This window comes from Chlamydotis macqueenii, chromosome 3, assembly GCF_036417535.1.
Source record: "Chlamydotis macqueenii isolate bChlMac1 chromosome 3, bChlMac1.mat, whole genome shotgun sequence".
NCBI classification, from domain to species: Eukaryota; Metazoa; Chordata; class Aves; order Otidiformes; family Otididae; genus Chlamydotis; species Chlamydotis macqueenii.
Genome location: NC_141558.1, coordinates 98,487,747 through 98,512,789, shown reverse-complemented (window position 1 = coordinate 98,512,789; position 25,043 = coordinate 98,487,747). Strand labels below are relative to the sequence as shown.

The following is a 25,043-nucleotide window of genomic DNA, read 5'->3' as shown; positions in this document are numbered from 1 at the left end:
TCCCTAAACATAGCATTTAATTAGCTTTTAATAAACATTTTATAAACTTAGAACAGTAGTAAGTTTGGTATCAGATCTGAGTATCAGTGGTAGAAACTAACATTAAGACCCATGATCAAAAGGAAAAACCTGTGTTTCATTAAGAACACATCAGTTGCAATTTGCTTGCTAATGTTTGAGGAAAAAAAAAACAAAAGCTATTGAGTGTCAGTTGTAAGGCCCTGAAGGGAGGACAGCAGGGCTGGAAGAGAGACTACAGAGGATTTTTATGATAAAAAGACATTTCCCTCCTTTCCTATCACTATGCATATTACAGCCTCAGTCTTGCTTATAGGATTAATAATGTGCATGGCTGACTGCACAATGAGTGTGTGCTCTGAAAACTTATTTCCACTAGAGAAAAACACAAGACTCTTAAACATCCTTTTGATTTGTGAGTGACACAAATTGAAAAAACTCAAAGGTGAGTGTTGAGGAATGTTAATATAATACATTATCCTCTGAATCCAGAGAAGTATTTAAGCACATGCTTAAATAAGCACATACTTTAATGATACAGTCTAGTAACATGCTAATAGCAGACTGACATGAAAACTGTTATACCAACACAAAAATACCTCTGACTGATACCACCACTTCCCTGTTCTTACAAGAAGAATAGTTTTCTAGGGAGGGCAAAGGGAAACGACTCCTTTACAAAGCAAACTGGTTATACTGGTGTAAAACCTACAGGTATGTTGTGGAAGCTGAAGCTTCTGGGATTCAAGTGCACACCCAGCTCTCTGCTAAAGTGAGGGTGAGCTGTGTCTGCTAGGATGCTTTAGTTCTGAATGCTATTCTGCAGCATTGTTCTCCAAACGTTTTTGATCATGCACATCGACCAGTAGAAGTTTCTTGAGCAGGTACTCCCAATCTATGTATATTTGCTTATAAATTGTATACATTTACTACTGTACTAATATACTATATACATTATAAAACATACACAAAAATAGAAATGTAAAAAGAGTGAGATAAAGATGAAATAAACACTATTTTAAAATTTTATTTTTTAATAGTAAAAAAAAACCCAACCCTTTCTTCCAGCACCCAAACAGATTGTCTTGTGCACTCCCTGGAGTGGGCACACCAGTTGGAGACGACTGTGCTAGGGCCTATGGAGGGATCTTGATATGATGTTCATATGTGGGCAAGCAGACAGTGCCTGGCAAGCAGGACTGCGGTCATTTGTGTCCAGCTCTGCCAGACCTCTTCAGTCCAGGCTCAGAGAGAGAGGTTTTGCAGAGCGGCTTGCCTCTGTTTGCTGGGTGTACTACCAGACCCAGATCTAGGATTTCGCTGTGATGAGAAGTGGTATGTTCACCTGCTTCCTCTGTCTTCTGTCTCCTCTGCAAATAAATAACATTCTAGTTTGCCTAGTGGGCTTGAGGTTTTGATGACACTGGGTAATAAAAACTCCAGGCCCAGCCTTGCTAATAATCTCAAGTCTTCCCTCTCCCCACTGAAACACTGATGGGGGTTATAGCACTTAAGACCTAGTTGAGTCTGGCCCTTAGGGAGGAATGTAATCAATTCTTGATGTGGAAGGGAAAATGCTACCTGTTCAGCACCATTCACAGTTAGTGAGGAGGAAAGGAGCCACATGAGCGATGATGGAATAAGCTGATGGGGTTGAATGAAACACAGCAGGTCTCTTACTTTTCTTAATTTTATTTTATGAGGTGATCAACATAAATAAAGAATGAATGGAGAGAAATGTTGCTTAAATGAGAGACCTTTGTGAAAGGAGCAAGAAGCAGCTGAGGAAGTGGAAGGGCAATTCAAGGGAGCAAATCTATAATATAAAACCAGCTCTAGCAGTTAAGTCTGGAAGGCTTAGGAAGCAGGAGGCTCCCTGTGGATATACGTATTTTCCTCCTGTATTTGCCTTGCTATTCCTGCACACAGAGCCACGAGAGCGAGGAGAGACTTAGCAATCAAAACTCGAGGTTCTTGGATACTCCTTTTCCTGGGGGATTCCATATTCAAAGAGCGCTTAAAAAACAACGCAGAGGATGAAAGGAGGTTTGGAAACAGATGAGCATTCTTGATGCCAGAGCTGCAATGCTGTTATCCTGGCTGGAGCAGCAGTATAGGCTGATCTGACACTGGGGTTTCTCATAAATGACCCCTGACTGAGGCAGCATCTCAGTGAGGGCATGAAGGGAGGTTTCAGCTTTCCAGAAAACACCATGGAAAGAGGCAGAGATGCTTGGGTGTCAGTAACAGTAAAAGGAATAAGAGTTTGCCAGGCAAGAGCAGTGACTTGCTTAAATAACCTTCAGTTGTTTGTTATTTAAGTGGAGGCTGTGAGGCATCTAGAGGATTGAGTTTTCCTTGTGGAAAATTTTGTGGTGCTAGATAAACACTGATGCACTCAACAGAGATGTTGGGCACTTCCTTGCCAGCAGGGACTGGCCAAGGCAAGAAAGGGACTTGTGACAGCAGCTCTATGTGAGTTTTCACATCTGGTATGAAATTAAATTGATTTTGGTGGACTGGCTAGCTGGGCTGTACAGAACAGCAAAATCTGCCTTTGCGCATTTGCAGAAATATGTACGTCACCTTTTTCGGTGTTTTGTTTTTAAGCCCACAGAATTTAAATCCACACTTGAAGATTTTGAATGCTTCTTCCATTGTGTTGGGAACGATTGAAGTGGGTGTAGGTGTGGCATGCTCATACCTGTGGATTGTAGGAGAAGAGGCAGGGAATACAACTTTCAACACTTTCTTGTAACATTACACTGTCTTTAATATGAAAGAGAAAAGTCTCCAGCAGCAGACCTCCTTCACTAGTAGTTATGGCGTTTGATCCGTGCTTACCTGCTAATTAGATATTCCTTGCCAGGAAGGGTTTAATGAAAAAATGATGTATGAATGTATGACTGTAGATGTCAGTACTTTGTTAATTCACCTGGACCAGTGCTTGGGAGTAAGGGAGAGAAGTGGAACAGAAAACCAGAGGAGGCTGGGACATCTAATTTTTCTTTTTGAGCAGCCACAGGCTGGCTCCCACAGGTCTGCAGATCTTTATTCTGTCACTTACAACGAAGTAACAGAGTTGGACACACTCCTAACCAACACTGACCCAGCTGACCGCCTGCTATATCCGACAGCTAATCCTTGTCTCAAAACATGTATCCTTAGAAACAGCAGTTGTAGACTTGAAGAATTCATACTAACATAAGCCTCATCTCATCACTTAAGTGACATGCCAAGAAAACGGGAAACTTTGAGGTATGGCAATGTCTCAAAAACACAGGCGGAAGGGTGGGGAAAGCAGCAGAGAAGTGGAGCCTGGGGAAGGTGAGGGTCACATAACAGCAAGCAGCCGGGGAAGGCTGGGAATGCGCAGAACAGAGCAAAGGAAAATAGGGCATAGGTCCCAGTGCCAGCCTGAGACGTGGCTAAGCCAGAAGCACAGATTATATGATCCGCCCAAGACAGCAGAGCATACCAGTCACAGAGTAAAAGATCAGGAAGGCTGACTCCCAGTTCCTGAACTCAGGAAATACTGGCTCTGGCTTGGTGGGCAGGCAGTTTGGAAGGGAAGCATCACTTTTGTCTTTGAGCAGCAGTCAAAATTCACAGCCCTTATTTAAATGGGAGCTTTTCACAGAATATTCACTTGTCACAGAATAAATACACTCCTTCATCATACCATGAAATCATAAGCCAGCCTGATATGAAAATAGCAGCTTACATCTTTCCCCTTTAAGAAAAATGAATCTACAAGTAGGTAACAGCATGCAGGACAGGACATGGAGCCAGGGCTTACAGAGGAAAAAACATACTCAGAAAGATCCTTATTACTGAGTTAGTAAAACATTACTGTAAGCACGCCGCTGACTCTGCCTGTGGCCTCTGATCAGTCACAGGCTTTTTTTTCCAGACATTTTGTTCCAAATCGTGGAGGATTTAGCTCTGGTATAGTAATGCAAAGATCTGTTCTGAACCCTACTGCAAAGTCTGCACCCTTCTAGAAGAGGAAGAATATAGCTGGCGTGTGTGAAGCTCCAGTCACTGAGGTCTCGAGCTATAAATGCCCTAATCTGTGGTTACAGAATGGGAAGCTATTACTTCTGTTGTGATAATGCCCGGAAGCCTCTGTAGGAATCCTTAATGTGCAGTGCTTGACACTTTGCAGACAGAAGGACACGCTTTGCAGTGGTTGCTCCCATGTTACTAATTTGAATTTACCTTGCAGATGCATGCTGTATAATTATACCTGCAGATTCAAGGAACTGATCTTTGGGTCTGGTTTATATGTAGCAGAAAGATTTATTGGCTTTGTCTTCCACTACAGTACTTTAAATGACCCAAATTTCAACTCCAACAACATTTATTTATGTGAGCACACCATTAAGTTATTTGAAAATCTCTGCTGTATGAAATCTCTGCTGCTGCTAGGTCCAAAATGAGAAATACAAGCTACTTCCTCCTTTTATAAGCTGAGGTATGTTCTTACAGTGGTTAAATCCTATAGGGTCTTTCAGCTTTTATTGGTTCATATGTTGGCAGCCCCCAAGAAGAGAGGAGATGATCTCCAAGTGCAGCTGTCATCTGGTGTGATGGATGCCTACCAGTAAGCAGTGCCTCTCTGGTGACCCCAGATTCTTTCCCTGGCTTATCTTGGAGTACAGCGTACCAAGACTGTGTTTGAGGAGATGAACTTCGTCTCCAAAGTAACAAAGCATCTCTCCTGAAAGGCTGTGAAGGAAGACACGTGATGCTGCTCTTTGCAAACCTCATTCCACGGCCTAGCTCCTGCCTGCTTGTGCCCCGGCAGCTGTGCAGCGTGGTGTGGGGCCGCAGGTGCTGAGCAGTTACGCTGGCTGTGCACAGTAGCTGGGCAGAGGTTGTGGGAGCGGTGCTGTGTTGCTGAGGGACTGCTATTTCTAGATCTTGCTCTGACTTCGCTGCGCTGTTTAGCTCTGCGTTGTGCTTCTGGCTCGCTCTCTGCAGATACAGCTCCCTGAAAGCCTTCCCTGGGGTGCAGTGGTTTATAAACACGTCTGCATCACCCTAGAGTTAACACAGGCAGTGCAAGTAGTAAATCCACCTTTTTGCACAGATCATTGCATTTTTTTTCTCCACGCTTCATAGTTGAAGAAATGCTCTAGTTTCTTAAAGCTGAGAAGTTGAGAATTACTAGGAAGCCTAAGCAGCTGGAGTGCTGTGGAATGTGTCATGTATGCTACATGTGGTAAGAGGGTTAGGGATGTTGATGTTGATGGTATCTAGAAGTCATTTATTGAACTTTCCATCCGCTTGGCTGTTTTGAGTTCAGATGTTCAGACAGCCCGTGGCACTGGTCACTTCTAAGGGCAGGCAGAACAAGGATGGAAAAAGGCAATCTAACAAGAGGGGCAGGAGTAATGGAGCAAAAAGAAAACAGAAAACGCACAAAATGATACTGTGCATGCATAAAGAAGCCCTGGCCCTAGCAAGGATTGCAAATACATGACCTCCACTTGCATCTCCTTAGCTGTCCTTCTGCCTCTAAGCCTAATGCACCAGTGAGGAACATGCGGTTTGTAACTGCTTGTCCAGAGGTTTTTGAGGGTGTTAGGGAGGAGCACGGAGAATATAAAGTGGGATAATTACAAGTTTAAAAGCAGCTGTGTAAATGCAAGTGCGTTACGATCTTCTCTGATATGGATGGTACAGGGTGTCTGTGACCAGAGTGTTGATTTGTTTTATTGTTATGACCTCTAAAGTGACACAAGTTCCTTTGTCTTCCAGTCTGGGGCAAGCAGAGCAGGGAAACCATGTGTTACTGGTCAGTTTGTGAAGCTCACCTGGAAATGCATGTACATGCTTTCCTACAGAGAACAGTGAAATCCAGAGGAGGCCGATACAGCCCAAAGGAAGCAGGTTTGGAAAAGTAGCCTGAGTATCATTCCCATAGAGCTCCTAGCACCAACTTTCATAAGCGGATTCTGGGTTTTGAGCTCTTCTGGCTGGGCTGCAGCAAGAGTGCCCCACTCACCACCCTCTCTCAAGCGGATGCAATAGTAGGTGCTTAGTTCTGTACGTGGGAAGTAGCACTGAATGCTTTGCGGACTGTGTGCTTACCCTAACTACTCCTCTCTGTCCTCTTCAGGAGGAGGCTGTAGCTGCTGGGGAGCAAACTGCAGAGACCGGTACTGTAGCTACCTTAGTTTGTGTGGGATGGAGGTGAATCACTAGGAGGTTCTGTACTGAAATGAATGTTCTTGCATTAAAAGATTGTGTTTAATGCTTTACTGAACTCTCTGGGTTTCCAGTTGATAAATTCCTTTTTTTTTTTTTTTTTAAATAATCAATTTCTGAAGAAAGCAGAAAACCATTTCCTCATGAGACTTGCTCAGAAAGAAGAGGGTTCATTTTTCAGTGGCGTACGTATGTGTTACATGTAAATGCAGGAGCTGACGTGAAGGCTTTCAGCATCTCATTAGTTGCGTCACTTGCTTATTGACTTTTATTTACAAGAGATAAATTAAATGTCCCGATGCTTTGCATGGAAAACATACTAGGCTGTTTTCCCTTCTTCAAACACAAAATCCTTCTCTTTGGAGGCACAGTCCTGACATCAAATATTGCTAATGCTTATATAAGTGGATTTTTATTTTAAACTGCTAGAAAGGAGCAAGCTGTATGCGGGTAATGGTATTTGTGAACAGGGCACACTAGAACAGAGCAGGAGCCCAGGAGAGAGATGTGAAGGTGGACTGCATGTGCAAGAGTTGCCAGTCCCCAGGAGACCAACCCAAAGCAGCCTTCTGGGATTTCATTATGAGGGTCACCCTGATGGTAATGGAAGATGTGCTGACATAAAACTATCCGTGCTGCTTTGTGGAGTTATTTCATAATTGTGCACAGCTGTACCTACAGCCAGATGTGTAACTCCTCTGTGATCTACCAAAAGCTTTATTACAGATGATGTGTGAAGTCAGCATGTTGATGGTTGTCTCCAACCTGCTAGATATGCTCGTTGTCAGCTGGACTGTCAGGAGCGGTCGACCTGCTCTGATGGCTGAGTGCAGTAAAATGTTAATAGAAAACTGCAGCGGCAAAAGAAAGCCCAGTGGACTACTGCCGTGGAAGCTGCTGCAGCAGGAGGAATGATCCTAATGAGGAACAAGCTTATTCAGTCCCACAGCCAAATGAATAATGTGCGAAGGATTATGTAAGCTGACATGATGTGGTACTGTTTCAACATTGACTCTGCTGCTTTAAGGTGTCTGGGTTTTTAAAATTGTTTTAACTGTAAGACCTTGTACCAGTGTTTGGGAAGTTCTGTTGGATGTTGATAATGGTGACTGGTAGGTTGTAAGATCTCACCACAGAAATTGGGTAAGTATATAATTAAAGGTGTCAACATTACTTGCAGTGGGCTTTTTATTCTTTCTACTTCACTTGTCACAGCTTGAAGGCTTTGTAGCTTTAAAACATGGTGGTAAACAAAAAAAATACCCTCTTAATTAAATGTTTTTTGACAGTGGCTTAAATCCACAACAAGCAGCACTTCTATGGAAGACTGCCACATCTCTCACATGTTCTCATTCTCAGACAAGTGCTGTTGATGGCATTGACATTTGGTCAATGGGAAGATCGTAAGACTTGTCTGCTTGGTCCCCTGCAGATGCTCAGAAATTTAATTATTTTCATACAATGTCTTATCACACATAGTAACCTGTTAAGTGACAGCCAAAATCCTTTACCCTTCACATCCCAGTCTTGTTGTTGGTGCCCCACTGAAGTCCTTCACACTGTCCAGGCTGAACTGCGAGCTAGCGTACAGCAGTGTGGGGCAGCGGGAATGGGCAGGGCGCCTTGGTTATCATGCTGGGCCTTGGGAAGTCACCATCACGTTGAGTGGGAACAGGTACATTACTTGTCCCTGATCTATGCTATGTTGACATGTTAGACTTGACTCTCAACAATTTTGCCCTGAAGAAAGTGCAATGAGAATCCAGATCCAGTACATAGCAGGGAAACAAGGTGAACTGCAGGAAGTTCCTCAGTTTACTAAATACTTTGCTAAATTTTACTGTTTGGTTTGCTAAATAAAGGAAGTATTTATTTAACTTGACATAACTCAGTGCTGTCTGGTGTGGAGGCCAACTCGTTCCAACAGAGTCGGTGCGGAGCAGCTGTGCGCTGGTTTTCAGTCCTTTTTCACCTGCTCTTGGATCACTTTTAGACCTGGCTCTTAATTCTCTCTATGGACGGAAGTCAGAGTGCTTTGTTATTGATGCTGTGAGGAAACCAATCCTTTTTAATGCTGGGGAGGGAAGAGAAAGTGCCCTTTCGAATAAGCTGTTTGGAACAAGTTTTGTGACTGCGGTTATTACGTGCAGACATGAAGGCATTGTCAAATGCTTGCTTACAGAGCTTGGAAAAGTCAAATCACACTCTGCTAAATAGCTTGGAATAAATTTAACTGAAAGCAAATGTAGAGCAAGAGTGTATGTTACTGAGTGCCCGGGCAAGGGTGCTAAGTAAGTTTCTGGGGGAAGGTGACCTAGTAAAAACTCACCCAGAAGTATGGGCTGCTGAGAGGGCCCTTACAGTCAAAGAGGAGAAGCATCTTTGGAAGGACTTTATCCAGTTTCTTCCTTCTTGTCTAAGAAAGCCACTATAGTGCCTTTTTGAGGATTGGTGGTTTATTTATGGCATGCTTGTAGGTTGGCTTTGAGCTCCAAGTGACTCCACTGTATGGATCATGTTTTGATCATTTATATCAAATTTTTGTGCTAGGCAATCCTAAAGGAAAGTAAGATTCATCTACCGAAACAGCAAATGCAAACATCTGCTTGCCCTATAATATTGGTCTGAACCACAGCTGGTGTAAATTAGAGTGCTTCCTTTGAGGTGACAAAGTAGACTTGTTACTGAAGCTTTAGTTGCTTTTTTTTTTTAATGCAGATGAATGAAATACATATAGCGTAATATCCTACATTGAAGACCTAGATACTTGCTACCTAGTTTCTACAGGAGAGCAGTATCCAAAACAAACTGGAATAAACCGCAGAAGATAACTGCTAGGTGCACTTACTTCAAGCTGTCTTGACAGGCTTGTCATAAGGCTGTCAAACCGGCTGTGGTTTGAGGTACATTTCTTCCAGGTCATTAAGAATAGAGCTGATATGAAAACTGATTTTCTGGCAAGCCAGATAAGGTCCAGTGCTTCCAAATCTTACGTGAGGGAACTTAGTATGAAACAGAAATTCTGAAAAATCTCACTTGGGAAATATTAAAACATGGGTTTTGTTGCTGTGTTTTTTCAGCTCTTTGTATTGGTCTCTACTCACCAAGAAAGATGAAAAATTGTTTAAACTGTCTGTCATATTTAATCAATTGACATTTTCCATGAAAACGTGATTTTTTTTTTTGATGAATGTGTATTTTCTGACAGAAATCTTCCACCGACATTTTTTGATGTTCTCTAAATAAGACCTGAAAATCCTGTTGTGTACTTTTGGAAAGGTAACTTCTCAGGAATATAAAACAGTCTGTAATTGCTTGGGCTTAGGAAGAAGAAATTAATTGGCTTTTCAAACCCTGGTAATTGAAACTTGTGCTATATGGCAGAAGAGAAAATACTTCCCAGTTGCCAGAAAATAACAGATACTGGTTAGAATTTTTTAGGTATATATTTGTATATAATACACTTAAATGTGCCATCTCATGCATGACTATAAATTATTAGATTTTTGCTCACAGAGGACAATAAAATGATCTCTAAATTATTAAACTGATGCTTCTACCTCTCCTATGTGTGATTCAGAAGTATTGGGGTCTGCCCAGTTGGTAATGAAATTAAATTAATTTCAAAGTCAGCCCTGGATTAACTCTGTAAGCAGGTTTGTTTCCAAACCATGCAATTTGGCTTGGCATACACATGTTAATACCTGGGCCTATCAAGGGAACAGGATATTTTATCATGAACCTTGGTTACATTTTGAATGAGACCACAAGTCTTTGGCACATCAGAGCAAAAAGAGAATTTTCTTCCACTATGTTTTCTTCTTACACATCTGATTTATCCTGCTCAAAATGACAATGCTTTTGACCTCCTTAAGATTTGTATGTTACGTTGAAAGCGCTGATAGATTACAGTGGGTTTCAAAACTTTCCATCTTTTATTCTGAGTTTGTGAACTCTGAGCTACTAAATGACAGATCGGTAATCAGAACAGGAAAAAAGGAAAAGGGTAAAATAACCTGTTAACAATGTGCACTCAAATTAGTCTTGCAAACCAGTTAAGTAAAGAAAAAAAATCAGTTAATTCACCTGGAGTTCTTATTTTTCTTAAAGTCCTGCTCAGTAAGGAAGGCTAGAAACGCTGGTGGGGTTGGAGCAGGGGGAAGAAGGTGACTGGTGGGAACCCATCCAGGAGAGAAGACAAGGGGTTGGAGGAAGATGCGCAGGGGCTGCCTGAAGAATGGTCACGCAGAAGGTTTCGTGTACGTATTTATTATTTTTCCTGCAATGTGTATGTTTTCTGGGAAGTTGAGCATGCAGCCTGCTCTCCTGAGGGGCATCGGACCCAGCCAGGCTGCTGCAGTTTGCCCTGAGCTGAGCTGAGCCAAAACAGGCTCTGCAATGGGCGAGGGGCCAGCCTCCGCTCTGCAATCATAGTTCCGCTACGGAAACACAAAGGACTTTCCCTGCTTAGCTTCTTCATTTATTTTGAGTCTATTCTTATGATTTAAAAAAACGTGGCTCTGGGAGAGGCGTTACTCCTGAGTGCAAAACAGAAAATGGGACCAACCTGGTCAAAATAGGACCTGGTAGCAGCAGTGACTTGCAGGGCGATTACTGCTGATTGCACATGCACGTTTTTGCTGGTAGATGGGATGAGAAGAAAGAAGAAGAGTTGGTGTGTCCACGTAGTATCCTAACAGACGAAGGTTATGTAATTCTCCATATTCTGCAAAGTCACCTAAAGCAACCCCAAAGCTCTAGTGCTGGTGTGTGTGCTGCCCAGCCAGAGGTTGCTCCCTAAAGCTGTGTCCCCACCCTGCGTGTGCACAGACCACTGAGTCCAGCTGGATGTTTGGAAACTCCAAGAGTGATTTTGTGCTCTCTGTAACCTATTGGAAATCTTGATTGGCTTTTAAAGCAAAAAACCATACATATATACGTATCATGTATACACGGAAATGTATTCTCCATGCACACGCTTTGGGACAGAGGAGAGAGAAAAATCTGAAAATTGTATATTTATTCAAAGACTAGGCAAAACCGCTATTTTATTTGACTCAGTAAAGCTTTGGAAGGTAACTGGTGCGTGTATGGAACACTGAACTCTTTTTCATATCAGTGTTTTCTGAGTAAGTGCCATTTAAGTCAATGTAAAAATCCTTAAAAAGTGCAAATTTAGGTTTCTTATGCAGTTGGCTCCATATATGGGATAATTTGTGTACTTAGAGAGTCATATTTAACTAATTTATTTTAGGCTAGTCATTAACTATGCAAAACCCAATTCATGTTAAAAATTCAATTGTCTTCCTACAGAATTTCAATGTCACTCTTGTTTTATTGCATATCAGTAAATTATGACTCAGTTGTGCTCACTTTGCCAATAAAGGCTGTTTTTTAAGACAATGAGATTATACAGGGGCTTTCAGAATTCTGTTTAGTCAACAATTAGGTTGATGTTTGAGTCAGAAAGTGATTCATCTCACTTCTTTTAGAGCTGTGTGGGTTCTGCATGGCCAGTACGATACAATCTTGTGTATTTATTTCAAGAAGGAGAGCAGATAGGCAATTCTGTGTGGCTGGAGCAGGACTGCTCGGTATGAAAGGACTGTCCTTATCCAGTATACCTGGCAGTTTTCCATCGTCTCTTTTCGAGGTACACTTGTGCAGCTACTGAAAATTTAATTACATCAAATTACCTTTTTGTGCTTCTGACTGCTCTTGACTTCCTAAAGACAGAGTCCAGCACATACCTACTGTCCATATTCACCTGTCTCAAGACCAACATATTTCACTTCATACAACTTACGCTTTATAAATGCATCTTGTTTGCTGTAGGCAAGATCTAAAATGTTACCCCCATTCCCAGCTTCTGCTTCTAAAGGCAAGAATCTGAAGACTACCTCTATGCCCTACCTAGAAGGTTGCCTGGGCAATGGAGTCGTATTCAATAGCTACTCAGGACCTCATCTCTAACTAGGAATACACTCTGTGCAGTGTGTTATCATCAGAAAGCCGTATCTATTGTAGAATGTTGAAACTTGATTAAGTTGTGGGGCAGAAGGAAGTGATGTACTGTAAGTCATTCATACAGAATCATTTGTCGAGCATTTTATGTCAGCTGTAACAGTCTAGCGGGTGCTAGCAGAATATAAATCTCCTGATCAAAAGAAGAGAACTCTTTGTGAAAAGGCTTTATTATTGCAATAGCAGTTAAGGTTAAGTAAGTATGTCTATTCTAGCCCTATAGTTTTCACTTGATAATGAAAACCTTTCATCATTTCAGCTGAAATTTTCTGCCCTGTGCTTACCAGAACATGGTTTGTGTGGGGCCTCTTTAGACTTGCTGTATAGAGCAATGTGCTTTCAACTGTGCTGTTTCACTTCAGTTTCTCAGTCTCACAAATTAAAATGGGAGAGTAATCTTTAAATAAATGTTTCTTTCCCCACTGCACTTGGGAAAAAAAAAATCCACTTTTGCTGGCTTTTTTGACATTCTTTGCAATCTGAAGGTTCACTGTTTGGTGCTATTTTTGCTATCCTTCTAATAGCTTGAGTTCACCAGAGTGCACCCAAACATTAAGGCTTAAGAGCAAGTCCAACCACAGTGTTTGTGTAGTTCCTCATAGTGTTTCATGCAAAATTTCTGCATGCTGTAGTTGTTGCTGTAACTACGGATGTGAGCTGAGATACAGGGCTGCTGGAGAATGTGACCTGACCAACATGGTACTGGATCTTTGCAGAGCCAGGTTGTAGAATGGTAGATCCTGTGCCCTGATTCATCTGGGAGAGCTGATGCTGAGATCCAGGCGCTGCAAGGAAGACTCACTCTTGGTAGGCAGAACTTCAAATCAGAAGCTGTGTGTCTCCTGCTTTTGATCAGGAACAGTGTTTTTCAGACAGTCCTAAGACTGAAGGCTGTTAAACTAAGATGGAGTATTTATTGGATCCAGCTCTTAGTTTGACGTTACAGTCATGACGCTATCTTTTGCACAGGCATGTAGAACTGCTCTTAAGCACTGCCCCGTCCGTTGGGTTTGTCTGTGCTGCCCCTCTCATGTGTATTGATTTTCATGGCTTCTGCAGGAGAACGGAGGATGTCCCTGTCTCCATAGCCCTTACCTGGTGACTAAAGCACTGCCACAGAGTGGGAGCATGAAAACCACTACTTTTAAAATGGAGCTTAGTTTATGGGGAGGGATTAGAGGAGAGAGGACTGTAAGGACTTGATGTCTGCATCCTTGGCATTGCAGGCTCAATGTTTCTAATTCAGCTTAATGTAATCTGGTGTCTGACTGGCTAAATTTGTTGCACTGATACAGTGCTGCCAAACCTTAGAGCCTCCTCTTCTCCCCTCTCTCTGATGAAATAGTTGAAACTGGCAGAGAAAGCGCAAGATCAGTGAAAAGCTAGAGTAATGACAGCATGGGACTGCGAGGCTTGTTACATTATGGGAGGAAGAGGACCATTGTATACATTTTAACACTAAAAATATTCCCTGTGACGTGGGACGGCAATACTAGCCACGTGCTGTCTTTGGCTTGTTCTGATTGTGTGCTCTCTTGGGGACGTGCAAGTGCAGGGTAAGGCTTCAATTTGGTGGCAGAGACACAGGACTCAAAAGCACATACACACGATCTGCATGGATCCGTGCGTGGAGCAGAAGCAGATTTGAAAGTCACAGGATTAATGACAATGAACTGTGCAGGACCTAGAGATGCAAAAGAAAAGATGGGATAGGGTTCCAGTGCCCAGGAATCGTGTCAGCTGGAATGGGGGTAGCACCCTTTCTGTGGAGGGCTCGGACGCCTTCCTTCTGGGCTGTTTTGAGGAAGGCACTGCTTTGACACACATGTGGACAAATAAAAGACTGTCCAGAAAAAGGCCAAAACAGCTCCTGAGGGTGAAAAGTACGGATAGTGTATAAGTGGAAAAATTAAATGCATGCTGCCTCAGAGGCCTGAGTGCTATGAACTAATGAGTGTGCAGAGCAGAGGAAGAAACTATTCAGTGTGTGTTGTGTTTGTATCATATAGGAGGAGGACAGAGAATATAGGGGGGACGGTTCCTGATGAGGTCTGTCTGTGACTTTCAAAGGAACTAGCTGACATGCCACGCCTTTGGCCTTGTTTTCCTCCTTTAGGAAAGCTAATCCTACTTTAAATTGCTGGTGTTGGACATGCCTTGTGATGATCAGGAGTGAGATTATCTTGCCTTCTTGCTCTTGTCCTAGGTCCAACACGAAAAATGCCCCTGACTGCCAGTGCCATGGACTTTTTTCAACTCTTTGTCCCTGACAATGTACTAAAGAATATGGTGGTGCAAACCAACATGTATGCCAAGAAGTACCAGGAGAGGTTTGGTAGTGACGATGCCTGGATTGACGTCACCTTGACAGAAATGAAGGCCTTCTTAGGCTACATGATATCAACCAGCATCCACCACTGTGAGTCTGTTCTCAGCATCTGGAGCAGCGGCTTCTACAGCAACAAGAGCATTGCACTTATCATGACACAATCACGGTTTGAGAAGATCCTGAAGTACTTCCATATTGTGGCCTTCCGCTCGAGCCAGACAACGCATGGCCTCTACAAAATCCAGCCTTTTCTGGACTCTCTGCAGAATGGCTTTGACTCTGCTTTTAGACCTTCGCAAGCCCAGGTAAGAGTTAACCCATTGACAGGGAATGTCTGACCTACATGATCTATGTTGTCTTGCTATGACTGGAAGTGCAGAGCACAGCTGCCTGAAGAAAGACCTGGGGCTTCACGGTATGAGGCCTTGCTGCTGTACCTCCATGAAGCATGAGAGAAAGCAGCCCTGTCCTATGTGACTGCTCAGCAATATCTGACTTACAGCTCTGCAGTGCAGGTACCTGGCATGTTTCAATAGAAATTATGCTCTCCAAGCTGGGGCTGTTTGCTTTAGTGGTCTAAACGAGCCTGGAGACTTCTCAGTGAGGTTGGCACCACTGGGTTTTGCTGTCCTGAGGATGGGAGGTTGCGGGCTGCTCCTGTGAGGGAGAGTGGAAAGGGCAGAGCTGGTGCATCTGGGCTGGAGGGAAAACCTGTAGCTGCTCCTGCTACAGGCTGAGGGTTGGATGCAGGAGCTGAGTTTGCTAGGAGTGACTGTCCCTGACCTTAGCAGTAGGTGCTTGCCGTATGGTCCGCAGCACAGTGACCTCCTCACGACTGGGCAAAGGGAAAATAAGCAGGGGGGCAGGTCCCTTTGCTCGCTGCGACTGTCAGCTGCCCTCTGCAGCGCTGCCTGTGCCTGGTTTTTAGTAATGGGTTCTCCTATGGAAAAGCTTAATTGGTATATGGATTTGCCACCAAAGTGCCAGTGAACTGGAAATATTTCTAGACTAGCAGGAATAAAAGTAAACCATACTCCAATGAATTTTCATTTCTAGATGCAATTAGGGCTACATCAGAATGCCATTCCATAGGGAGACTGCTCCGTAGACTGGGCAGACAATGTAAGGAACTAAATATAGGAACTTATGTAGCTGGTGGTTGTCTAACTACAGCTGTACAGTTGAACAATTTTTTTTTTTTTTTTAAGTGCAAAGAAATCTTTTCTTAGTACTCATCATACATTATTTAAACTTTGTTCCTGTAGAAATGATCTCCCTTTGGAGCTGTTGCTACTGGTCATGTTCAGAAGTCTGGAAAGAAAAAGGAATACGCATGAAATATGTTACTGCTTGGAATAACTTTTCAATCAAGTCTCTGTTTTCAGAATATAAAGATTTCACCTAGACATTTGGAAAGGGTATTGTGTCCATGATCCTCTTTTTCTTCCTGTTTCCCATCTGAAGCACCACATTTTTGCCCATGGCACAAAATTAATGAAGATAGAGATGTATCACATCCATTGAAGTGTGCCTAAAATAAATTGAGAGTGATTACAGGTTTTTTCTGTTTTATAGACAATAAAAATCATACCTGTACAATTCAGGACAACACAGCCGTCTGAAAAGCTGTTAGAGTTCTCACTAAGCCATGCCAGCCAGGTGCATTTCCATCAAGACAAAACAGGCAGCGAGAGACACGGTATTGTTGGGACAGAGCTCATTAGATATGAAATCTAATCCTTCTGGCCACTGACTTCAATGGGCAGAAGATAAAGGCTTCAGAAATGTGATCACTGTGTCTAATGTAAATGCTTATAATGGTGTGCAGTGGGAGATGCTGTGAGTGCAAATCCATTAAAGGATAACATTTGATTTGCATCTACATCCCTTCTCCCTTCCCTGTTCCCGAGCAAGATTTGAGAACTGAATTGACAAAATCAGAGCATCCTGGTTGCAGTGGCAAAACGTCTAAATTTCCGTAAGCAAAATGTATGCTTGTGCTGAGTTTGGTAAGGAGATGCTACTTTAAACAAACAAACAAAAAAGAGCAAAGAAGTAGCGACAGCCCAGTTCTTTTCCTTCCCCCTCGACTTCTCTGCTCCCTTGTCAGTGTTTACATCAGTGATTTCCATCCAGTGTGTTTCAGTGGTATTGAGCAGAACAAAAAGCACTAAAATACAGCTTCAAAAATAACTCTGTGACAAAGAAAGGTTTTGAACCTGTTGTTAAAAATACTCTAGTGTAGCTCTGGTAGCCTACTGGGGGATGTTCCAGGCCTCCTCCCGAAAGGAGCCTTGTGCCTAACGTCCTCCCGGGTGCCATCAGGACCTGCACACTACCTGTCTCCAGAGATGCAGACCCCATCTGCTCAGCACAGCGGAGAAGACCTCTCCCTGGAAACTGTCTTAGAGTGCAGATTAGCAGACTGTGGTAAATATCAAACCCAGAATGTCAGGCCCAGTGAGAAATAATAGAAATAATTAAAAATAATAACCCAGTTGCGCAGAAGCAAAGGGAAAAGACAAGGGGAAGGATGCGTTCAGATGGGCTTTTGGATGTGGTGCCTCTGAAAGTATTTTGCGAAGAGGGGTCCAGGTTTTGTGTAGTCACTGATACCTGGAATCCTAAGTTCAACATGGATTTGTTGCTTAAGGTACACCTGTGTTTTAAACATGAGACTTGTGGTATCTGGGTGGCTTGTGCCTGAGCCACGATCTGTGCTCAAGCTTTAAGGTAAAGTCTTGTAAGTGGCATCAAGCAGAGGAATGGCTTGGGCTCCTTGCTGTTGAATGCAGCAAGCTTGTTCAGGCTTGTAGGTAAACTTCTTACTGGCTTTCTTCCTCTGGTAGTGTGGACTTCCAGGACACAGGTTAGAAAGATGCCATGTTTAACTTGCCCCTATGGACAGAGCAGGCAGTCTGTATCCAGCAGGCAGAGCAACATCTGCCTCCACAGTTATTTCTTCTGTAGATTTGATCTTTTCTTTTTGGAGGGCTAGAAAAGATTCTTCAAGGGGAACTTCTGTCAGAAAATGTTTGGGTTTTTTCCTCATGTGTAACCTCCCCAAAAATGCGCATGCAAAAATGACACCACAGTTTCTATGAAAGGAAACAGGGAGAGAGAGAACTGTGCCAATATACCAAAACAAAGAGAACAATCTAGTGAATTATAATTATTTTTCTAAATATACTGAGCAAACAAAAGGAAATAATTGCTTTCTAGCTTATGAAAGTATTGAAAGCCCAGAACATTATAATTGTGTATCAGCAGTGCTAGCTTCAATTTCCAAAGTAAAAAAAAAAAAAAAAAAAATGTTCTGACCTAGATTGAATAGAAATGACAGGAACATTCTCAGCATCCTATCCCTCCCCGATGTCTTTTGTATAAATAACTGCTGCCTCTACCTGAACAAGAAGAGGTGGAGTTTGGGGTCTGCTCCTGCAATCAATGTTGTCTCTTTACTGCTTAGCTTTGTAGCTGTGCTACTGTCTACAAGTGGAAGCTTGAAGAAAAGGAGGATGCCCTACCTGAGCTCGGGAGGTATACCGCAGCATATTCAAAGTACCCACCTGCCAAGGATATATACTGAATTCCACAAACCAGAGGAGCTCAGGAAAATAACATCACTGCTCAAATATCCTTCTGTGCCTGCTGAGATATTTATATACTTGTCAGTGGGATGCGGCTAGACAGGATTGCAGTCTCTGGCTGCCCCTGGCTGGCATGGGAGAGGGCAGGAGCACAACTCTGGGCACTCTCCTCTTCCCTCTCCCTCCAAAGTACCTTCTCTTTGGCATCTTGGAACCAAACAGTTCTGCATCTGTCCAGTGAAACGTCAGCTGGGAACAGTCAGCTTAAGTCCTTACCTCAGGTAGGAGTGAACTCCCTGGCAAAAAGAGAGACATTACTCCAGGGGCATGGTGCTAAAGTTTGGCCAGTTACTAGGGGGTTTGTTTGCATTTCGCTCTTCAGGATATCATGGGGTACAGCTAAGCAGTTTCAATGTAGTTCTTCCAAACCAGCTCAGAGCAATAGATGACAGCTTCTCTAAAAAGAGAGGGGCAAAACCAGGCTGGTCGATTCGTTGTTCTTTTGTGTCCTCATGACTGAATGTTGATTTGGTATTGGGCATTTCCCAACTGCAAGATCTTGCTCACGTCACACCTCTCTGTCTCAGTTTTCCTGTTTTCAAAATGGTTCTTCGTGAGTAAGGGTACTGGTCCCAGACCAGGGCTGTTCTGTCACAGGGCTTCTGTGAGTGTAACACAAAGATCTAAGTATTGAGAGGATGTCGGCCACGTATAAGACATGGAGCAAGAGAAAGACAAGCAAAGGAGCAATAAGAATACTGAACAGCAAGGTAAATTTCTGATGTCCTGTAAGCTCTTTGCCAGTTGATCCTCTGGTGAAGCCAGAATTTAGGAAGAGTTTGACAGCAGAAAATGATGAACCTTTATAGCTATTTTTAAATTACCTAGTGATAATGGAATGCTGTAAGAACTGATTTATTTTTTTTCTTTAAAGAGAATCAATTGAAGGCTGAACAAATGGGCAGATGAGCATGAAATCATGGCTCCATTGGACGTGGGAGTTAAGCTTTGGATGATGACAAAGAGGATCAGTAAAATGTGGATAGGCCAAACAGGACTCTGAAAGTGAAGAGAAAGAATCTGTCTGATATATTGGAGAAAAAGAGCTATCAGAGAGATATAAAGAAAAGTGATGTGACCAGTGTGATGGACTAGGAGAACGGCTTTCAGGAGCTATCTGTAGGGCAGGATTGCCTTATACAGAGGCCAAAAGGAAAACTGTTGCAGGATGGCTGTGGGCTTGGATGGAAACTTGACAGGGTGGGTGGGTTGTTCCTCTAAAATAAGTCTAAAATGAGTAAGATTTTAGAGCTGTTGCTCAGAAGGCATGGAAAATGCAGGCACTGCCTGTCTCAGAAGACCTTGGAAGGAGTTGGAGGTAAAGGCTGACATTGAGATTCACTGGCCAGTGAGATCTGCAGCAGGAGGAGAGGGATGTCTGCAGTGACCAAAAAAGGAGATAGTAAGGGGTTATCTTAAGGGGAGAGAGATGCTCTCAAATGCAGCGTAATAAAATCAGAACTGACAGCTAGATATGCAAGCAGAGATGTCAGATGCTAGCAGAGAATTTAGCTTAGACAGGAGGAGCTTTGGAGGAAAGCAGCAGAAGCACAAGCTACTATTGCAGAAGCAATGGCTGAATCTGTGCATGCAAGTACCCAGGGGACTTTGTTTGCAACTGGATGGTACCCACCAAAAGCCACAGACAAGGCAAGCTGAGGCAGTTTTTTGAGGAGGCAGGCTGTGTTGACGGTGGTCACGGAGCTAAGAGAAGATGAGCTATCTCAAGGATATGTTGGTTCATTATCTAAGGCAATGGAGTCCAGGAAATCCAAGTATAAAAGAGTTAGTGGCTCTAAGCTTTGCCTACAAGCCTCTTTGGGCTTTGGTGAGAGCAGGATGGGTGGAACGAGCTTTGGAGATGATCTAAAATGGAGAAGAAAGAAAGGCACTCCTGACAGTGGCTAGCTATTTTGTTCAGTGAAGGAAAGATGTTGTGACATGGAGCAATTGCTGGAGAGGCGAGACTCCAAGATGGGACTCTGACTCTTGGAGTGTATGTACAAACCAAGGGGAAAACAAAGAGTGAAAGTTTGGCAAGAAGATCTAGCAGGCATGAGGATAACTATAAACAAGAGGGGGAAAAAATCCAACGATGGGATAACTGAGGGGGAGCGAAGCAACTAGATAAGGAGCTTCTTAGACTTGAAAAAAAAACCTGAGGATTTGAGAGAAAAAAAAATCGGGACAATTTCTGTGAAGAAATCCACAAGATATCTTGCATCAAAGGAAGTCAGAATAGGAAAAGGGGAGGGCTTGGGGAGTGAGTCAAAGATGGTGAAGAGGCGGCCAGGAATATGTGTAGGAGTCAATTAAGCCTGAAAGTAGATTTTTATCTAGGAAGATGAGAAGCAGAAAAGAATATGCTATGGAGGCAGTAAGCTCGCTCCTGGAAAAGCGGGTATTGCAGCGACAGCGGGAATGAAGAAGGAGCAAATACCACTTTGCACGGGGATTTGGCAAAGAGATGGATTTGAGATTACAGGAGGAGCAAGGAGACTGAGAATGGAGGAGGGTGAGCAAACTAATAGTGGGCCAGTGGGAACAGGGATAGCTTTTGTCATAAGAAAACCATGCCAGTGCCAGAAGCAACAAATCAGCCCCTTTGAAAATGAGATGGGGATCAGCCCTTCCAGCAGCAGGCACAGCCCATACAGTGCCTTGCTTGCAAAGTCCTTTACAGCTACTGAACCAGTGGTTGCATATGGAGAGGTGACAGCACTTGTCTCCCCACCCTCTCTGAAGAAGAGCAAGCTCCAGGGTTGTCATTTTTTTCCCTGGCTGTCCGCATTCCTTCCTTGCAGCAACAGCAAATCTTGCCCTACTCTGTTTCCATTTTTGTTCCCTTTTCCCAGCAGTTCAGTAGGGACTTTAGTGGAGCATTAGTCTTCTTATGGAGAAATGGGAATAACTTAAAAATTCAGGATAGGGGAAGGAAGAGGAAGCTCTGGGTCCTAGAGCAAGGCAGGACTGAGTGTGGGCATGGAGAAGAGGAAGATGGGGAGAGGTTTTCAAAATTCAAATTTGCTTTCAAATTTGAAGCTGACAAACCTTACTGTATCTTAGAAGACAGAAAGAATGTGAAGGGTAAGCAGGACGTAGTAGAGCTGCTGTGAGGAGAGCTGGTGCTTTGGTGCAGAGGAGGGAGCTGAGCTAATGACAGAGGGTAAAATATGTCCTGAAGTGATGCTTATACAGCCTTTTCTTTCTGCTGCTCCCCATCCTACCGTGGGAGAGATGATAACAGTTGAACCACACCACTCAGTGGGATCTGACAGGTAAGAGGGCTTTTCCAGAAGCTGAGGAATTCTTAATGGTGTATCCAACCCCATCCCAAGGGATGCACTCCTCCTCTCTGCAGGGAAGAGGCAGAAAGGCAAAAGTGAATGAGGGCACGTTTAATATTTGCAAAATGCTGTCAGAATTCCCTGAGGTGGAAGTGTGGAATGCTCCAGATAGCCTTCGGAAAGGAAGAGCGATGTTTCGTGTGGACCTTGAGAGAGAAAGAGGATTTGGCTCCAATGGGGAAACAGGGCAGCTGCAGCTTTGAGAACAAATTGCTTTGTATGCAGCTCTCCTTGCTCGCATCTGCATTTTGGTGTATAATTTGAACATTTCACAAGAGTGTTTTCAGATCATCCTGTGAATGTTTTATGAGCCGTTAAGAAGTGGAGTGTGTATAAATGAAAGTCTGCAGCCGCCACTGCGTGGGGAGGGCAGGGTACCTATTTTGGGCTGACAGAGTGATGTTCAACCAGCGTCTTGTATTCAGGAGGCCAGCAGCTGCTCATCACTGGTACTTAATTGCTTACCCACCACATCTCTCCTACGAGCATTGCTCCCAGGTTTAATGCAGCTTTGTTCTCATTTCTGCCACTGGCTGCATGCAGATGTGCACAAAAGTAGCACACATGCAGACATGGAAAGACTCAGTCTGAGGGTAAGAGCCTCTGCGTTGTGGGCACCTGTATCTGAGCCTGTCCCCTGGGGTGATGGTCACCGGACAAGAATGGACTCCTTTAGAATATAACTCATGTGATTTATTTTACACATGCCTTTAAAAGAGTATGAATTGTGGCTTGCTGGGACTTCCTTCCCCTTGTGTACTAGGAGGGGAGCCTGCAGTGACTTGCTCTGGTTTAGATGTAGATGTTTGAATTTGGTCAGCATTCATCAATTGAGACCTTTCGACAGTATCCAAGCATTTGTACTCTCACAAGTGACTTGCTGGACAACTCGCACACAGTGCAGTCAGGGGTGTGTATGTTATGCACAGCTACCTGTGAGCTGCAAGGCAGTAGTCGTGCTTTTCTATAGGTGGGTTGCTACAGAATTAATGGAGAGAAGTGGAACAAAACTATAAAGAACAGGGAACCACTTAACATCATCTGGATGCAGAATGCAGAAATTGCTTCACTTTCGCAGATTTTCACTACTCGCTCCAGTCTGCCTTGTCTTTTCCTATTCCTGCCTCTGGTCCTTTATCTTTCTGTCTCCTTCTGTCAAAATTTTCAGCTCCTGAGGCAAGAGAGGCTTCCCTGAAGCTTCTGCCACCAGGAAAAATGTTTTCTGTCTCTTCACCACCTCCTTGAGTGACAGCAGAAAACATCTTTTTCTCCCTTAACTTCTCTCCCTCTTTGCTGTGTGTTTTCCTTCACTGTAACCGGGGAGTGTACCTTACAACATATTGTAGGGGATGTTTGGGTGGAAGACATTGTGCCGGACAAGATGAAGTCGATGAGGAAGCTTGGAGAAAGATGGTGCCAACAATCCCCCCACCCTGCCCCCTCAACTTCATTTTGGAGGGATGTTGAACTGTAGCTGATAGTGAGAAGTGCAGAGCCATGCCTCACAACATTTGGAAACCACATGTAGAGCAGCCATCCACAATGCAGTGTGCTTGGCCAGGTTTTTGGGTTTTGTTGAATGTTAGCGCTGAACAAAAGTGGTTTTGTTCCTTTGTACGAGGTGATGCGTACAAGCAAAATGGAAGGACTGTATTTCCTTGGAAGAATTTAAAGTGCCTTTTTTTCAGTAATCATGTACTCTTCTGTTCCCCACAACTCTTTTCATGCCAATTGCAGGTACTACATGAGCCCCTGATTGACGAGGATCCCGTTTTCATTGCCACATGCACAGAGAGGGAGCTACGCAAGAGGAAAAAGAGGAAATTCAGTCTCTGGGTTCGGCAGTGCTCATCCACTGGTTTCATCTGCCAGGTGGGTTTTACCTTTCAAGATGTCTTGATCCAGTTCCAGCAGGCCCTTAAATATATTGCAGGACCAAAAGTTAACAGTCACTTTTCTTCATTGCCTCGCTGTGGGCTACAATCTGAATGCAGCAGACCTCTGACTCCTGCAGATACGAGATCTGAAGGACAGTGATGACAAGTTCCTGATGTTCTGTTTGCTGTATGATGTAACTGAGGGTGCCTGTCTCTGATACTGTCTGTCTGTCTGCCAGCCCTAAGCTAATTAAATTGAAATGGAGTTAAAAGGTCTGTCTGTTTGTACATCCTAAGTTTATCAAAACGTCTAGGTACTGTGACTTCTATCATTTTTTAATGAGTCAGCTTATGCTGCATCTGTGATAGCCAGTGGTGTCCAATAGACTAAATCAATGTGGTATCAAGATATCAATTTTTCTGTGAGAAACTTATTAGCAGGGTTTCCTATTACATCTCTTTTCACACCTGTGCTTCTCTACCAAAATAAAATCTGATATCATTTCAAGGTGAGATACGAGCTTGAGTGGGGCATGTGTTAAAGGGTTTGTTTTTAGTGTTATAAAGCATTGGGAACGATTCTTCAAATACTCAGATTCCCCAATTGCTGATGTATTTTTGAGAGCTCTTGAAAAATCTGGCTGTTTCTTTTGATACCTAGAGGTGAGGGGGCAGATATTTTCTGATATTTCTTTTTTTTCCAAGAGCTTCTGTGAAAATGTGGTGTCCTGCATGTTCCAGAGCAGCAGTTCAGAGGTGCAGATAGGACGTGCACGCTAGCTGCTCAGGCTGACTGCACATCAAAACTGCAGGGCCTGTGGATTTGCTGCAATTGGAACATTCCGACAAAGTAAAATTTGATCAGTGAATAACTATGACTGTTTGAGTAACTATGCAAGAAAAAAAGGCTCACTGGGAAAAGGGGTTTGCATTTTCAGCAATGCTATTCACTCTAAGAAGAAAATTAGGATCATACATCTTCCATCCAGCTTTTGAAGCAGTTGGTTTGTCCAATACAGAATAGATTCACCTTGTGGAGCATCCTTGGAAGTTTTCGCGCTCAAGGCTTTTGGAAAGTGATTTGCTTCACAGAGGCAGTGTCCTTAATCTCCAAGGTGAACTCCACCAGTCCCCCACACAGCTTATTACTGAAGCGTAATGGGTGCAGCAAGCACAAAGTTTGCTGATCTCTCTTGCCATGCTCCCCTCAGCCAACTGCCACCAAACTAATCAGTCTTCAGACATAGCAGAGGTTTCAGATTCTGAGCTATAATTATGTTGCATCTCCTGTCCTGTCCACTGAGAGAGTAAATTAATGGAATGTCATGTGAAACAGCTCAGCACCACCCTAATCCTCTTGCTCCCTTAATGAATTAGATACTCATGCTTCACTTGCATCCAGATGACGTCGAGAATCATTTTACCAGCTGCCTTATGTTTTAATTCCATGACTTGACTGTAATTATCATCATGCTAAAATGATTGGGTGAGAGAGACGCTAGGGAAGGGTGAAAAAGAATGTACAGGAACATGAACATTCAGGCTAAAATAGAAAAACCTAGTCTGGGGAGGATGGGGAGCT

The 25,043-nt window shown here is 43.3% G+C and overlaps 1 protein-coding gene across 2 annotated transcripts in view; it reads left to right on the top strand.

The window, feature by feature from the left end:
* Positions 1-25,043, top strand: part of PGBD5 (piggyBac transposable element derived 5) — a 67,358-nt gene that overhangs the window by 17,112 nt on the left and 25,203 nt on the right. For both annotated transcript variants that reach the window (XM_086745360.1, XM_086745361.1), the window contains 2 exons: positions 14,465-14,892; positions 23,322-23,456. In XM_086745360.1, the coding sequence (XP_086601486.1) occupies positions 14,465-14,892; positions 23,322-23,456 (563 nt within the window). The remainder of the gene's footprint in view (positions 1-14,464; positions 14,893-23,321; positions 23,457-25,043) is intronic.